This window comes from Parasteatoda tepidariorum, chromosome 7, assembly GCF_982258835.1.
Source record: "Parasteatoda tepidariorum strain Cologne lab strain chromosome 7, Ptep-v5.0, whole genome shotgun sequence".
Lineage (NCBI taxonomy): Eukaryota > Metazoa > Arthropoda > Arachnida > Araneae > Theridiidae > Parasteatoda > Parasteatoda tepidariorum.
This window is the reverse complement of record NC_141761.1, coordinates 74,678,470-74,695,504: the sequence shown is the minus strand read 5'-3', so window position 1 is coordinate 74,695,504 and position 17,035 is coordinate 74,678,470. Positions and strand designations below refer to the sequence as shown.

The 17,035-nt window shown below is 31.5% G+C and overlaps 1 protein-coding gene across 1 annotated transcript in view; it reads right to left on the bottom strand.

The window, feature by feature from the left end:
• The window catches only part of LOC107453725 (lachesin), a 282,317-nt gene that overhangs the window by 65,869 nt on the left and 199,413 nt on the right, over window positions 1-17,035 (bottom strand). The window contains exon 5 of the mRNA XM_071183280.2: window positions 8,171-8,378. Within this exon, the coding sequence (XP_071039381.2) occupies window positions 8,171-8,378 (208 nt within the window). The remainder of the gene's footprint in view (window positions 1-8,170; window positions 8,379-17,035) is intronic.

The window sequence follows — 17,035 nt, the reverse complement described above, 5'->3', positions numbered from 1 at the left end:
GAAAAAAAATATATTGTCTGTCAATCGGAATCGAACAATCGAAAGTAAAATTCCTGCAACGTAATGTGAGCCAGGTTAGGGTCCCACAATTTTGCGGCCAATGGCATAGTTGTAGTAATGTTGAAAAACACTGCACACTGGACGACTTTACTTTCCATACAAGTTGGTATCTATCGATCTGAAGTTGGACGTGCTGCAAATTGCCACTGGGGAACGAACCCCAGTTTTTTACTCTAAGAATTCAGTGCTTTAACCACGGAGTCGTCAGGGCATTATCTGCTATAGGGCAGTTTAATTCTACCATATTTTTTCACTTTACTTTCTAGTTTCATTCCTTACCTTTACTTTTCCACTTTTCTTTGGCCAATTTTACATTTTATAATTTAAATCACCTTTGTTTCTTTCTTTTCTGCCTGGAAAGTCTTGAAAAAAGGCGCTTGCTTTTTGAGCAATTAAAAGGTGTGAACTATTTTTTCCAATTTGTACATTATGAAGCTTGTAATCAAGTAATACTAACAACCTTCTTTTTCATTTTTACAAAGATGTAGATTTTTTGTAGCTAACAATCTAGGACCATGGACATGGCTAACAAAACGTTACCTAATTCGAATAACTGTTCCAAGCTCAAAACATTTCTAAAAATATCATATTTTTCATTAAAAAGGTAAGTCATGAAGGGTTACAAAATGACCGGCCTTTTTACACAACTTCTTTAAAAAAAAATAATACTTGTTTTATGTAAATATTTTCAGTAATCCAAAGCTTAGACACAGCCTATTCTCAATTCATATACTTAATGTATAAATCTATGTGAACATGACTAATATTATTAAAAAGCATAAAATAAGCTCGAATATTCACTTTAAGTTACACATTAATTTATTTTATTTAACAAATTTAAATGATAAATAAAGTGTACAATAATTAACTTAAGATTATTTTTAGTATCTAATATCATTATGGCATAAAGTTCATTATGTCATGTAAGATTCTTTATTCATACTATGTCACGTAAAATCTCCACAATTGTCCTAGGGCAAAAAGATGGAAGCAAAGGCGCATTAAGCTTAAGAGGTAAACATTAAATATTGCTTTTCTACACGGCAATAACAATTACTGTTTTTTTAAGTGACATAAAGCTTTTAGAGAAGAATAGAAAAGAGATAAGTTTTTATATCTAGTTTCTTATAAAACCAATGTTCAAAGAATATCACGTATCACATTTCATGCAATTGAATGGGATATAAATAACTTTCTGTAATGATTCAATAAAATTCTTCCATTCCCCGAAAAACGGTAAAAAGATTTTCAAAAGTCATTAAACAATATGTATCATCTGATGAACATTAATGATAGTCGTTGTAATGGGGGTTCATGTATCATGGTTTTTAGTATATTTGCATTTCTTAGCACGTGTTCTAAAAAAGTTAATGAATTCAATCAGTGTATTTCTTGAAATTAAATTTTATTTTTAGGTAATTTATGCTGAGTTTCATTGTTAAATATTAAATAAAAATAATGGGTGCAAAGGTAACCAACACGTACTTCTCTGTCCTTGCATCTAAATTTTGACGTGTGTTTTATCTTCATTATTTCCTCAAAAGTAGATTGAGTAGTTTTTTTCCCCCTCAAAAGTTAAAAGTTATGTTACGTTATAGGAAATAAGAAAATACTATTTTTAAAAATATTCATTAATTTTTAACAAGCAATTTAAATTATTTAACATGCACATATCTTATTATTAAGATAATCAAGACACGTTAAATTTATGGACAAAAGCAGTAATGAGAATGCAAATCCTCTTAATATTTGCTTAAATTTAATATGTGACTTAATATTGGGATAAATGTAATATTTGCCCTTGAATTTGAAGGTAATAAAAATAAAAACAAAAGTACGAATAAACGACAACTCTATCATCACCATTATTTTCTGTACTGCCCCGACACGCAGTGTGACAACTACCTATGGCTTCTACACTGTAAAAAATTCGGAATTACGGTATATAGTATAAGGATTTTGGGTGCATCATCCGTTAAATCCGTTTTACCACGAAATCCATTTAGGCCAAAAAATTTATTCTTACCTTAAAATCCAGTTTTACCATAAAATATCTTATTGTTGTTTTATAGCAATATTTTTTCAGTGAGAGTAATTCAGTAAATTTACGGTAAATAGTTTTGGCAGTGATGGTACTTTTCCTGAGTACCGGTACTTTTTACCGTAATTTGATACGGGATTTTTTACAGTGTATTTACATTAATCATATTTTTCTGTGCGCTACTTTCTGGGTGTTTTACTACTGATCTAGACTATTTAACCAGTGTAATTGGCTGTAAACGTTGGATACCATCAAAAGACTAAATTTTAAGGTAATATTTATCTCAACATTTTACTGAAGAGAGTATAAAAGCAGTTTATTTTGAAAGTAGTTATCAAAATAGTTAACGAAATCTGAATAAAATATACTGTTTCTTTTTATTAGTGATTATGTGAGTAACACATTTGAAGATATAAAATAACAATTCTTGCTTAATGATATGACCTAAAGCATAAAATTCTTGGCAATTAAAAGTGAATGTGCTGTACGTAATTATTGAAAAATTTATTTCATATAAATGATTAACAATTTTCTATCAAAACTGTGCGACGAGTATCTTATGTATCTTCTTAAACATGAAAAATCTCAGTTTTCTTTCTTAAAGTACAAACCAATTTTTATTGAAATAGATGGAGAAACCAAATAAAAACTCACATTAAAGTTTCAAAGTTAATATAGTTTTCAACTTTTAAGTAAAATTAAAAAAAAAAAATCTTTTCAATAAAGTTGGAAGTTCTGAACGTACCTAAAAGAAAGAAAAACAAAAAAAAAATTAACTTTAAAAGATTCTTCCCTCGATTAAATTTGAAATTCCTTTACGTTAAATTTGTTTGAAAAGAAATTTAGAAAATTAACAACTTTCAGATAAAGTTACACAGATTTCTTTGCCTTTTTTTGAATAAAACTTTCTTCGAAGTATTCGGTCATTATGCTAATTGCAATATAATAGTATCATAGATTGGGCGTACTTTTCATTTGCACATATTTATACCTTTATATTTATCTGAAATATATATATGTATATACATTTTTTTGGCTTTTTAAGCTTTCCTTATTACTGCAAAGTATAGTATCGTTCTGTCAACAATTTTAATATAAATGGATTATCCCAAACATATTCCAACACTCTTTATTCTTCTGAACTTCAACAAAACTTTAAAAGTACTTACGAAAGAAAAGTATAAATTTAATTCTCCTTTTTTTTCTTAAATTTCAAACTCGGAAGAATTCACTAATAGCCTTTTCAGTTAATGAGATTAAAGTATCTGAAACATCTGAATCTTAAGTAATAAGTTAATGTTTTACTTAATATTTAATCATCTTAGCGGTCGGAGGCGATTATATTTAAAGAATATCATCAAATATTCCTCCTCGATCCAGGGAAAAGAAATTGCAACATTTTATATACCAACGTTGCAAAAGTGATCGAATGCAAATCAGTCGGATATTAAAAAAGTCGGATAATTAAGCTAATGACTAACCCACAGGGGTTTTCTCAAGGCATAAAATATATATAATTATATTTCACCTAGCGAAGCAACCTAATTAATTCAGCATATTACTTTTAGAGAGAATTTACTACTTTTTTTCTTTTGTTCTTTATGAGTTATGGAATTAGTATTCATCTAGCTAAAACGATCAGATCTAGGTGTTCGGTTGTTCTTTTTTTCTTTCTCGCTTTTGTTTCTTTTTATCGTCTTAACGTTGCTTACAGCTTGCGAAGATAGCCTTATCCGGAGAAAGAGAAGAACATAAAGTGAAACTTGACTACTTATTATCTTGCGTTTAATAAAGTTTAAAGAAAAAAGTCTGCGCTTGTTTAGTAGATTACGAATAGATAATCTTGTAAGAAAAATTAAAAGTTCGTTTCGAGGAGGAGTAATCTAAGAACTTCTGTATTTTTGTTTATTGACTGATTAAAATCAGTTTGTATATTTTACTCTTAATGTTTTGACGCTATCTTCATTTAAAAGCAATTAGTTTGTTTGCCAAGAATTATTTATATCTCTATGATTATTTTTACATAATATTTTTGATTTTTAATACTTTTTATTATAACATCGTTAGCTTCGTAATTAAAGATGAAAAAAAACGATATATTCCGAACACTTGAAGTCATGAAATATCAAATCAGAAGAGATTAAATAAAAAGAAAGAGCATAGTTTCTAATTGAAAAAGGGAAATAGAATTAATGGACAAGGAAATGTGTGTTGGTTAAATTCAAATAAAGGCAGAAAATTTGGAGGGTGTTTAGTTAGTCCAATGTATTCAAGATTACATGATTATGTGATGAAAGTCAAATTTATCATCAATACAGATAAGCTCTGTAAGGGACTTGAATGAAACTTTTTAACACGCCTGGAGATGACTTTAAAAACAAAATATGATAGGACATTTGCAAATTTGTAAGCAATAGAGTAAATTGTAACGCATCCGATGCAAAAATTCGAAGCAAACTCTCCTAATAAACCTTGCAGAGTCCTAGTAGAAGAATCGAGTTTGAATTATGTTATAAATATTTTCTTCTTGTAGTTCTCTATGTTTAGTTTCTTTTAAAAAATGGAAAAGCCTTTGATGTAAATATTAGATTTTAGAGCTATTTACATCCATCATCTTCAATGAATTCCACTTCGATATTAGAAACTAATTATTGCTAAGTTAAAATTAAATTATAAAAATAGGCACAAAAATCAAGGTAAGTGACCTAAAGTTAGATACTACACTGAATTGAGGCCGAACTATAAAATTCTAAAAAAGCAAACACATAACAGAAAATTATTTATAAATATTATTTGTCTTGCAGAATTAAGAGCTTGATTGAACTGATTACTGGAGCATTCATCTCAAACAAATCTCTAAAAAAATAAACTGTTTTAATGATCAAACTCCATCACTAGTGACAAGCAGTCTTAAATTGGTAGGTATTGGTTAAAACCAGTCATGAATTGCAGCAGTAGTAAAAGAGACAAAGAAACAAAGATCAACTGTGGCAAAAAACAATGAGACAACTTTAGACAAATTAGATATATACCCACAGAAAAAATACAAAATGCTATTGTTTATGCTTCTCAGTACATTCATTGCTCATGCCATGTCGGTAAAAATTAATTTAATTACTATGTACATACAATAAAACATCATTATTATTTTAACACATTCACCCCAGTAACCTTTCGCAGTAAAAATAAAATTTTACACGTTATTTTTTTATTCTTTGTCTATTTCAAAACTCAAAATCCTTATATGTAAAAGCAGAATACAAAATAAAATCTTACGCCACTTTATCTCTCAACGTCAAGGTAAGGTTTTCATCTTATAACTTTACCACGGGGACAGTAATACATCCTTTGGGACTTAGCACTTTCTTTAAAATGAACAGGCTTAGGCAAGCTTTGAAACATTTTGCATCAGAAAAATGGCTCCCAGGAGATTTTTGTTATACAATTAAAACTTGAGCTTCGGTATTTACGATTTTGCCCTTACTTAAGTTGCAACTAAATGGTGTGATAAATTGAGAATTTATTGTGACTAGATTATATTGTGACGGTTGGGAAGTAGATTCTTTTTTTTTTTTCAAAGCTTTAGCACAAGATTAAGGATACGTTTATTTATCTGAAAACGCTTTAAATATGAAACCCGATAAACTGTTTCAAACATTCTTTTATTATAGACATAAAATACAAATCTTTTATTACCATACAAAACAATGATAATCAATTTAGTTTTTCTTTTCAAACTGATTATTCAAAATTTTTTTAAACATTTTATAGTTTCCATAAAGAACAGTGGGATTTTCTTTGTTTGGAAAGGACTGATTAATAAACTTAAATTACTTAAAATATTTGTTACGATGCTAAAAGTTTTTTTTTCTTTAAATTTATATGTTTTCCATTTGATACTAAAAAATATATTTACAAATATTTTCCCATTTAATATATTAAGGGAAAATACTGAGTGTGGGATATTTTTTTTTAAATATTTTAAGAAATATGATGATATTGATTAAGTGGAAATAAAAACTATGCACAAATAAGTTATAGTACAAATAAAATTTAGAAAACATTTGTTTGTTATGATATTAGTATTTCTGAAAATAATAAACGCATTTATATTGGAAAAATATTCTCGAATAAATATGCAGATAACACGTCTCATAAAATCCAAGCAATAACATAAGGAATATACAAATTTTAAAAATATTGTGGCCAAAAAGAAAATCTGCTAAGTAAAGATGCAAAAAGCATCAGAAATTCCATATGGGCAATTATCCTGAACTGCGAGATTGTATTTCTTTGAAATAAATTACCACCGCGATTATTAGATTTGTTTCTAATAATATCTTATTTGCGTTTTAAAGGTTTGTTTGATCACAGGAAGATTTAGCAAGAATAATTTTTATGGTAGGAGAATGAGCAGTACAGTAGAATGAACCCTGTACAATTGAGACTGGGTGGCAATACAAGCAGCATTGAAAAAAATACATGTATTCGGGCATCTGGCAACTATTTTAAGCATCTTAAGTATTTTTTCATCTTGATCGTATACCAAGTTTTTAAATACAATATAAATTAAATAATTTAGTATCATTTTTGTTTAATTTCGTTACACCTATATATATATATATATATATATATATATATATATATATATATATATATATATATATATATATATATATATATATATATATATATATATATATATATATATATATATATATATATATATATATATATATATATATATATATATATATATATATATATATATATATATATATATATATATATATATAAAACTAAATAAATAAATACAAGAAAATACGAAGAAAGTTAAGAAAAGCAACAAGTTTCATTTATTGCGCATAAGCTGCAAGTAAACAGAACTCATTAGATAAGTTCAAAATGAAAATTACAGACATATGAAAAAAGGGGGGGAGGGAATAATAATGAAAAAATAAAATAACAAACAACTAATTAAAAAAAAAAAGAAAAAAAAGGGATGAAATTTTTTTTTTAAAAAACCGAAAAATAAAAGATATAATCCTTTCATCAGCCCACACGATTATATCCGCAAAAAATGTTTTTTAATCATTCTAGAAAAATTTCCCGTTCATGTAAGTACGTCTGATTTCGCTACTCGCTTTAGAGATTTAGTTTTATACTGTTTTTTCTTTTTCTTTTATTGTATTTTCCGTTTTTACGAGTTATTTTTACTTACTGTGTTTTATTTTATTTGTTGTAATTTTTGTAAAAAAAAAAAAATTTAGTGCTCCTCACACACATTATATATTTTGCTTTATACACTGTATAAATATATTTTGCTTTGGCTATATTAATACAATATCAGAAAGCACTCTTTTTTGAGGATATAATCGTGTGGGCTGATGAAAGGATTATATCTTTTATTTTCCGGTTTTTTTAAAAAAAATTTCCTCCTTTTTTTCTTTTTTTTAAATCAGTTGCTTATATTTTTTTTCATTATTATTTCCTCCCCCCCTTTTTTTCATACGTCTGTAATTTCCCTTTGTTTTATCTTCATTTTGAATATATATATATATATATATATATATATATATATATATATATATATAATAGACTAACATTAATTAAAAAGAAAGCAAAAGCAGTCTGTCCACAGTCCAACATTTAAGTGATTGCTTTTTATTTCCTTCCATCCTGCTTTTGAGTTTGTATGAATGCTTTAATGAATCTCTCGTCCTGATGGGGTTAAGATTGAATACGGAATATTAATTATATTAATTGATGTATGCTTGCCTTGACCAAATATTGCATGCATCAATTGTAATATTAATTGATGCATGCAATATTAGGTCAATTTTCTAAAGAGACTCTCGTACGGTTTCAGGTCGACTATTTCCATTCATATATCACTTTATATGTCAGAATAATTAAATCACTTTAGCTACAAATCTTAAAAAATCATTCCATAAACACAAAAAGAAAACCATGCCATCAGATGCTTGTCAATTTCTGAAAATAAAACTTGGAGTTTGCGGTGATGCAATTGCATATCTTTAAAAAGGCTAGTGCTATCTATCTACTCACCGAGGACGTCGACGTATCCAATCTGGCTTTTCATAGGGACAGTGTTGATTTGACACATATATCCTCCCCTGTCGCTCTTCTGGACGTTGCGGATGTGGAGAACAAAGTTCCGATTGTCACTGTGACTTAAGGATATCCGGTAGTTCCTAGTGATAATGTGGTGATGAATAGTGAGAATAGCTTTCGTCTCCACTTTTATCCAGGCTGCCTACAAAATGAATAAATTAAACTTTTTATCTTTCATTAAAAACTTTAATACTTCTAAAAGTAACTTATTTATGGAATAGAATGGTTTGTGCTGACACACGATATTTGAATTGGAAATAACATAACACGTATTAGTTTGGTACTAGAAATATACAAATTTTTTTATTAAAAGAAAAATGAATTCGATTGAAACGTTTTCATTGCTTTTGTTGATGTAACGCAAATCATAAATATCAGGGAAGAAGAAAAAATACCAAACATATCTGTTCACAAGAATAAAACTTATTTCAATATTTGATATTCAATATTGTTTCAATAATGTTGATTATTACTTTTATAGGAAATAGGGATGTATATTTAATTCAATTAGCATAATTTTACGAACTCCACGATTTATCTTTACGCATAAATCTATCTCCAAATTATATATTATACTAGCTGTACCCGTTCACATGTTGCTGTGATTAATGATCAAATGTATACAATACATCAAAATGAAAATTAATAATAAAATTTTCCCTACATATATGTCATTTGAATATAATGAAACGTAGATATACATAGTTGATGGTAGAATAAACATGTTTCTTCACTTGTGATATTAAACAATATTGCAAACGATATCATCATGAAATGAATGATATTTGATGATTGATGGTGAACTTTATCTTAGTAGTGCTTGTAAATATACAACATTTTTTGTTTTCCTGTCTGGTGCAAGAACAAATAAATTTGATGGTTTTCCAACTCGTGAACACGCAACGTACAGCTGTCCATGTGAGAAGCATGGATTTGTCAAATTTAATCCACATACTTGCAATGATTGTCCCTGTGCTTTGTTAATGGTCATTGCAAAGGCTAGTCGTACTGGAAACTGAAGACGTTTGAATTCAAATATAGTATTCGTTGGTATCATGGGAATGCGTGGTATTAGTTCATGTTCTCCTTGGTGTTTTCCATTTAAAATGGTTGCCTCAATTATGTTATTCATTAATTTTTTTACTGATAGCCTAGTCCCATTGCATAGTAGCGGGGGATTTATATTTCGTAGAAGGACGATTGGGGAACCAATTTTCAAAGATAATATATGCGGTGGCATTCCTGGTAGATCCAATGAAATTAAAAATTCTATTGGATAATTAACTGATTCATCTTGATTGACAACATTATCTATGGATTTATATGTTGTTTCTTCATCAGGTACTTCATTTTGAATTTTACAGTTTATTAAATTCATATCAATGTTTTTGGCTGCCAATATAGCACGCTCACTAACCCATTGATTATTTTTATAATTCTGCGATAAATTTGGAAAAACTTTTGCAATCAATTCATCAGGGGATTTTGCAATGTGACAAAAGTTTTCTGGTAATGTAATACAGTGTGTGGATTGGTCCATTTCTATTTTACCATTCCCAATATCTAACAATTGTTTTGTAAATCGTTCAGAAGATTCATCTTGTTGTAATTGAATACGCATATTGGTCTTTAAAGATATTTTCTCCACGTACCGCCATAACACTGATGATTTGAGACATGCATTCAATTCATCTGCTGGTGTTGAACGGGGTATGACTGGTAGAGTTTGTCTAAAATCACCAGCTAGCAAAATGAATACACCAAAGAGCTGCTCATTTCCTCTCAAATCTTTTAATGTGCGATTGAGTGCTTCTAATGATTTCTTGTGTGCCATGGTGCATTCATCCCATATTATAAGCTGACATGATTTTAGTACTTTTCCCATCCCAGAATCTTTGCTAATATTACAATTTGGAGTTTCAATTACCTGCACATTTAATGGCAATTTCAATGCTAAATGTGCTGTTCGACCACCGTCCAAAAGAGTTGCTGCAATACCAGATGATGCAATAGCAAGTGCAATATTATTTTGTGATCCAGAAGAGCCGGAATAATTGAAATAAGAAAAGTTTTGCCAGTACCTGCAGGTGCATCTAGGAAATATAAGCCACAACTCTTGTTAGATATTGCATTTATAATTGTGTCATATGCTGTTCGTTGTTCAAATACCAATTTCGGAAGAATTATTCAAACAAATGCTTGTAATTCATTAACATCGAAGTGCGTTTCTCGTTGTATATCACGATCGAAAATGTCATTACCAGATCTATTTGGAGCAATCATTCCCAATTCTGTCAGTGATTTGTTGGCTATTTTTATTTTATTTTATAACCGTCGTTGAACAGCCGACCCAATTTCATGGGTTTACGACTACTAACGTTCAACTCCGTAGCCTTGTATTTTTGAACCAATCCAGAAGACAAGGAAACTCCTGGATCAGTACCCCCAGAGGTATTGATTTGTTGTGGGAACATGGAGGACTTTGAGACTCGACAGATTTAACGTGCATCAGTCACCATTTACTACACGGGGAGTCTTCGGCCGGCGAGGATCGAACCCACGACCTCTTGGATATGGGCCCAGCGCCCTATCGACCAGTTTGTTGGCTATTGTCAAACATGCATTCTCAATTAAAATCAATGCTTCATTGTATATATTTGATGTAAATTGAATGTTGGGATTAGCATTTATTCTACGCATGTGATGTAAAATGTCTTCACTCATATAGTCTTTATATTTTTCCCAAAGATCCCTTGGATTAGCCGGAAAACATGTAGTTAGTATGATGGAAAAAAGTGTACGTATCTGTGGTGGTTGAGCTGTATTAGAAGCATCAGCGAGTGAAATATCCCAATGAGCATCGTTTTCTAAGAGACTTAATTTCTGGCAAGCCTCACGAAATGTAGCACACACATGGCTATTGACTGTTTTTAATTCTTGGAAAGAATCAATAGTATTGTTGAGTACTTTTAGTTTAATGGATTTTCCACCATCTTCGGTAGATCGTCGTCGATAGAATGGATATCCATCATTGCCTGAAATAGTTTCAGCAAGTAAGTCTCTAGGATACCGCTTTGTGCACTTTCCATCTGACATGCATGGTGAATTATTATTTAGGGAGCCACATGGACCGTGAATCATATTTTTTGAGACAATATCGTGCAAGTCTTTATTAATTTCAATGTCTGGTATTTCTGCAGAGATGATTTCATCAATTCTGTTTGGTGTTATCTTTTCCATCATCCATATTAAAATATGCACATGTGGTAAACCTTTTTTTTGCCATTCAATGGAATACATCCAACAGCGCGTCTCTCCAAATACAAGGTGTTTGACAATAAAATCTATTAAGGATATTAATTTTTGTTTAAATACACGTGCAGAAATATCATGACGATCTGATGGGGATTGTCCAGTTAATAAAAGCTCCTTTATTTCATCCCATGCTGGGTTGCATGTAAATGTGATGAAAAAATCTGGACGACCATATGCACGAACATACGTCATTGCATCTTGTGCATATTCATGCATGTGTCTTGGGCTGCCTGTATATGTGGATGGTAAAATGACCATTTTTCCACATTCACTGAGATTGCCATCATTTACAACTGCATCACGTAAATGGGTGTACTCTTCAGAACGCAATTTAACTTGATTTAGTCGTATGTAGAGGAGTCTTTCACTTTCTATTTTTGCATACATGTCAACAATGTATTGATGAAATAATTGTCTGCATTTCAATATATGATTATCAGCATTCTCTCGAATCATCATTCGATATGCATAATAATGCATAGCACTGACCTTTTTGTTAATGTCCACATTAGTTGTAGGATTTCTCATATTAATATTAAAATGATACCCATCCTCTCCTTGCCAAAATAGAATGGGATATTGTAATGCATCATATGAACGATGCGTTTCTGATACTTTCTGGACGTCACCATTTCTACGATGAAGAATTATGTCGCGAGAAGTAAATTCTTCACCAACTATGACAATTGCCACTTCATCGATCGTTGGGGCGTTGAATTGTCTTCGATGTTGACCAATAGGTGTTTTATCTGCCTTTATTATTACTTTGTAATCGTCAGATGGCATTTGTTCAATGGCGGTTTTAAATAATTTAATTAATTCATTTTGCTGTTCAAACAAATTTTGTAATTCAGCGACAATCTCTCGTTTAGTACTCATATTCAGTTGACACCGTCTGTTGATTTGTTCGTCAGTATTTCCCATAAAATATATCTGAAGATATTTGTGATCAGCATTTGTCAAGGGTAGTAGTGATCCAGCATGGTGATAAATTTGCCCTTGTACTTTAAATGTTGGCATATAATTTGCGCTAACGATATTTGTTGCTCCGAACGATGTCATTTGGAAGCATGAATTGTACTTACGTATATTTTTCAAAAATTTTTTGGATTGACTTGTTTCACCTGATACTAAAGTTAATAATGGTTCAGGTGGTTAACGCAAGTCTGGTAACTTTAATTTTCCACCTGCACAGCACATACCTGGTACTTCATTCTTAAATTTTTGAGCACCACAATACGTACACTTTTTATTCATTTTTCCAATAATTACACTTGGGTAAAGACTGTAATTGTAAAGGGGATTGTAATTGAAACCACATAAATTCAAATCATTATGTATCGTTCGTCTTGTCTGCGTTCCGCGAATTCGATTCCTTTGCTGCCTTGCTTGCCTCTGTTCACTCGTTTCTAATGTTCGAGCAAGAGCAGTGTGATCTCGATCTTTTTCTTGCCTAGCTTGTCTCTGCTCACTTGTTTCTGAAGCTCGTTTTTCTCTTCTCCTTTTCGCTTGATTTGTAGATCGACCAACGGCACTTCGCTTTGGTGGCATAATTGAGGGGTTAAAGAAAACGTATTTTCAAAAAATATTAAAATTTTTCTCGTATTAATAATTTTAAAAGTTCTTTGACATCTTAAAAAACAACTTACAAACGTATTACATTCTATAAAAAATAATAGAAGTTGCCATCTTCAGTCATTGTAAAGTAAGAATAATACAGAATATGATATCACGCGAATAATACAAACTATAACAATAATACAAATAATCTCAGATGCAAGAATCTTGCAAATATTACATTACGTCATACTGCTAAGCTGAATTTCAAACACCATTACTAATTAAATGTTATTTTGATATTTTTTGGGTGAAATTTGCACAAGCGACTAGGGGAAGGACGATTCCATAATGTTAAAATAGAGAAAGAGGGTAATTACTCTGAGAATATTGGGGATTTTTTTGTTCTCTTCCTTGGCGTATTGGCTAAATTTTAAAGGTTTACTGTCACCGTTCGCATTTGTTTTTATGTTTATTTTTTGCGACGTTTGCTGTCATTTTCGAACTCGTATAAAATATGTTATTTGTTGATTTTTTTCGTTATGTCTTTGTTTTTATTAATGTTATCTGTTTTGCTTTTGTTTTTAAATTTTTTCTTACTTTAAAGTTAGTTAGATCTTAATATATGTACGCTACCGGCAAAGTATGAAACGCTGGCATTGTATAGAATGCTGGATGTTTTTAGGCAAAGTATGAAATGTGAGAATTATACCGGGTAATGGCACTTGACCTTAAAAAAACATCAGTGTAGCGTATACCGGGAAAATATATACCGGGCAGTGGCACTTGACCTTAAAAAAACATCAGTGTAGCGTATACCGGGCAAATATATACCGGGCAATGGCACTTGACCTTAGAAAAACATCAGTGTAGCGTATACCGGGCAAATATATACCGGGCAGTGGCACTTGACCTTAAAAAAACATCAGTGTAGCGTATACCGGGCAAATATATACCGGGCAATGGCACTTGACCTTAAAAAAACATCAGTGTAGCGTATACCGGGCACTGATGTTTTTTAAGGTCAAGTGCCACTGCCCGGTTTATACACGGAATTCTTTTCACGATCTCCCCCCCCCCCTCACGCTCCTCCAACATGTACAGAATTGCTGGAACAGCGACCGATAATTGTCAACAGTAGGTACTGAGGTACGTACCTCTCTGCATCAAAAACGTTCTTTGAAGATAAAGAAAAATCGAATCTGACTGTCTTCTCTGTAAAGCCTAATAATCAATTCTTTCTTTTTTGATGACCCTAGTTAAGTTCATTTTTTTTTCTTCAGAAAATCCCGCCAAAATTTGACTTCCAATGTTGGTGCTAAAATAAGGCGATATTTTGCTAAGCTAAAACTCTCACCAGCAACGTTTTCCCGATATCGAGCTGATTTTCCCCTTTCTAAATTTTCTAAGTCCGTTTGTATTATGGAATCGTCCTGTCCCTAGTCGCTTGTGAAATTTGCTTTCACCTTTATTTTTATTAAGCCGTTTTCACAATACTAAATCCGTGGTACGACTAATAACTACGAAACCTATTCTCGTTGATTTTACGTGCTTGTGCTCACCTGACATAAAGAAACTTGCGCGAATTATAATTAAATATTAAAGTATATGTAATTTACTTTTCTAAAAGAATAGAGCTATAAGATAGAAAATATCTCCGTTGTTATCTTCAAGATATTTGACAACTGAATCGTTTAAAGCAAAATTTAAAACAATGGCTAACTTTTAACCAATCAGAAAATTCCGTTTTGACTTTCGCTGATATCGCTGGAACGGTTTGTCGTAGAATGTTCTAATGTCGACAGAAACCTTCCTCGTGCTTTGAACTATCTGTATGCCAAATTTCATAGCTTTCTGTCGGATGGTTTAGGAGTCTATAGAGGACAGACAGACACACATTCACTTTTATATATAAAGACTAGCTGTACCCTGTGTGCGTTGCAACGCTTTCAGTTTGAATTTTAATTTTGTATTTAAGTGTGTAAATGAGATTTGCGATTATGATTTGAAATGCAAATTTTTTTAATGGTGAAAAAAACCAGTGATAGTCTCAGCAGTTAATTCTCTAGGATATCGTTAGTGCATTTTCAAACAGACATGTATGGTGATGCACACGGACCATGAAACATATTTTAGACAATGATCTGAAATAAGACTGGATCTATGGCGACATCAGGAATTTCTGCTGATATCTGATCAGTTTGGCATGGTGGGATTTTTTCAATAAGCCAAATCAAAATGTGTGCCTGTGGCGATCCTCTTTTTTGCCATTCAATAGAGTACATCCAACACCGTGTCTCTCTAAAAACATGACGCTTCACAATGAAATCAAGTAAAGATTTTAATTTTTGTTTGAACTTACGTGCTGTAATATCATGACGATCCGATTATGATTGTCCTGGTAACAAAAGCTCTTTAATTTCAACCCAAGCAGAATTGCATGTAAATTTAATAAATAAATCTGGGAACCCATATGCGTGAACATGTGTCATTACATCCTGTGAATATTCATACATGTGCCTTGGACTCCCTGCAAATGTAGTCGGCAATATAATCATTTTCCCCACATCATTAGGATTAACGTTACTATCATTAATTATTGCATACCGTAAATGAATGTATTCTTCTGAACGTAATTTGATTTAATTTAATTTACAGTAGGCGTTCAGTTTCAATTTTCACATACATATCGACAATGTATTGATGAAATAAGTATCGACATTTTAAAATAATGATTATCAGCGTTTCTGCAATCCTTAATCTATATGCATAAAAACTCATTGCACATTCTTATTCTTGCTTTCTTATTGGTTTTCTCGCCTGTTTGTGGATTTCTCAATTTTATGTTAAAATAATATCTCTCCTCTCCTCGCCAAAATAAAATAGGATATTGCAATGCATCATAGGATCGATACGTTTCTGAGAACTCTTTGAACGTCACCATTTCTGCGATGAAGAACTGTATCGCGGGAGGTAAATTCTTCGCCAACTATAACAATAGTCACTTCATCCAATGTTGGCGCATTGTATTTTCCTTTGTGGTGGCCTACAGGTGTTTTTTCAGCTCTAATAACAACTTTGTAAATATCGGATGGCATTTAGTCAAGGGCAATTCTGAACAGCCTAATTAACTTATTATGTTGATCGAAAAATTTTTGTAATGCGGTAACAATTTCTCGTTTAGTGCCATTGTTTACCTGACAGCGTTTATTGTCTTGATCATTTGTGTTATCCATGAAATAAATCTGTAGAAATTTATGATCTGCGCCAGGCAATGGAAGAAGTGATCCTGCACGATGATAAATTTGACCTTGCACTTTGATTATTGGCATGTAATTCTCGTTCACGATACGTGTAGCACCGAATGAAGTCATTTAGAAATACGAATTGTACCGGCGTATATTCGCCAAAAAATGTTTCGATTGGTTTGTTTGACCTGATAAGAAGGTTGATAATGGCTCGGCAGACGACGTAAAATCTTGTAGTTTCAGTATGCCTCTAGAACAGCAAGTTCAAGCTGTTTCACTTTTAAATTTGAGAGCATTACAAAACATACATAAATGATCTATTTCTCCGATGATGACACTTGGGGGAAGACTATAGTTTGTTGTCGGATCATAGTGAAATGCACTGAGATTCAAATCAGAGTATTGGCAGAGTCTGAATAGTGAAATGCGTTCTCGATCGGTATTCATTCTTGCTTCCCGTTGCTCTGATGTTTCCGACGATCGGGCTTGCGTAGTGCGTAGTTGATTTGTTGACAGTCTTCTTTCCTGTTGCTCAGACGTTTCTAAGGAGCGGGCTAAAGCATTCTGTTCTCAATTAGTTTCAAATCTTTTTTTCCCGTTGCTACGATATTTCTGAAACACGGGTAGTTCTCTTTTTGCGCGCTTGAGATGTCGATCGACTAAGAGCGATTTGCTTAGG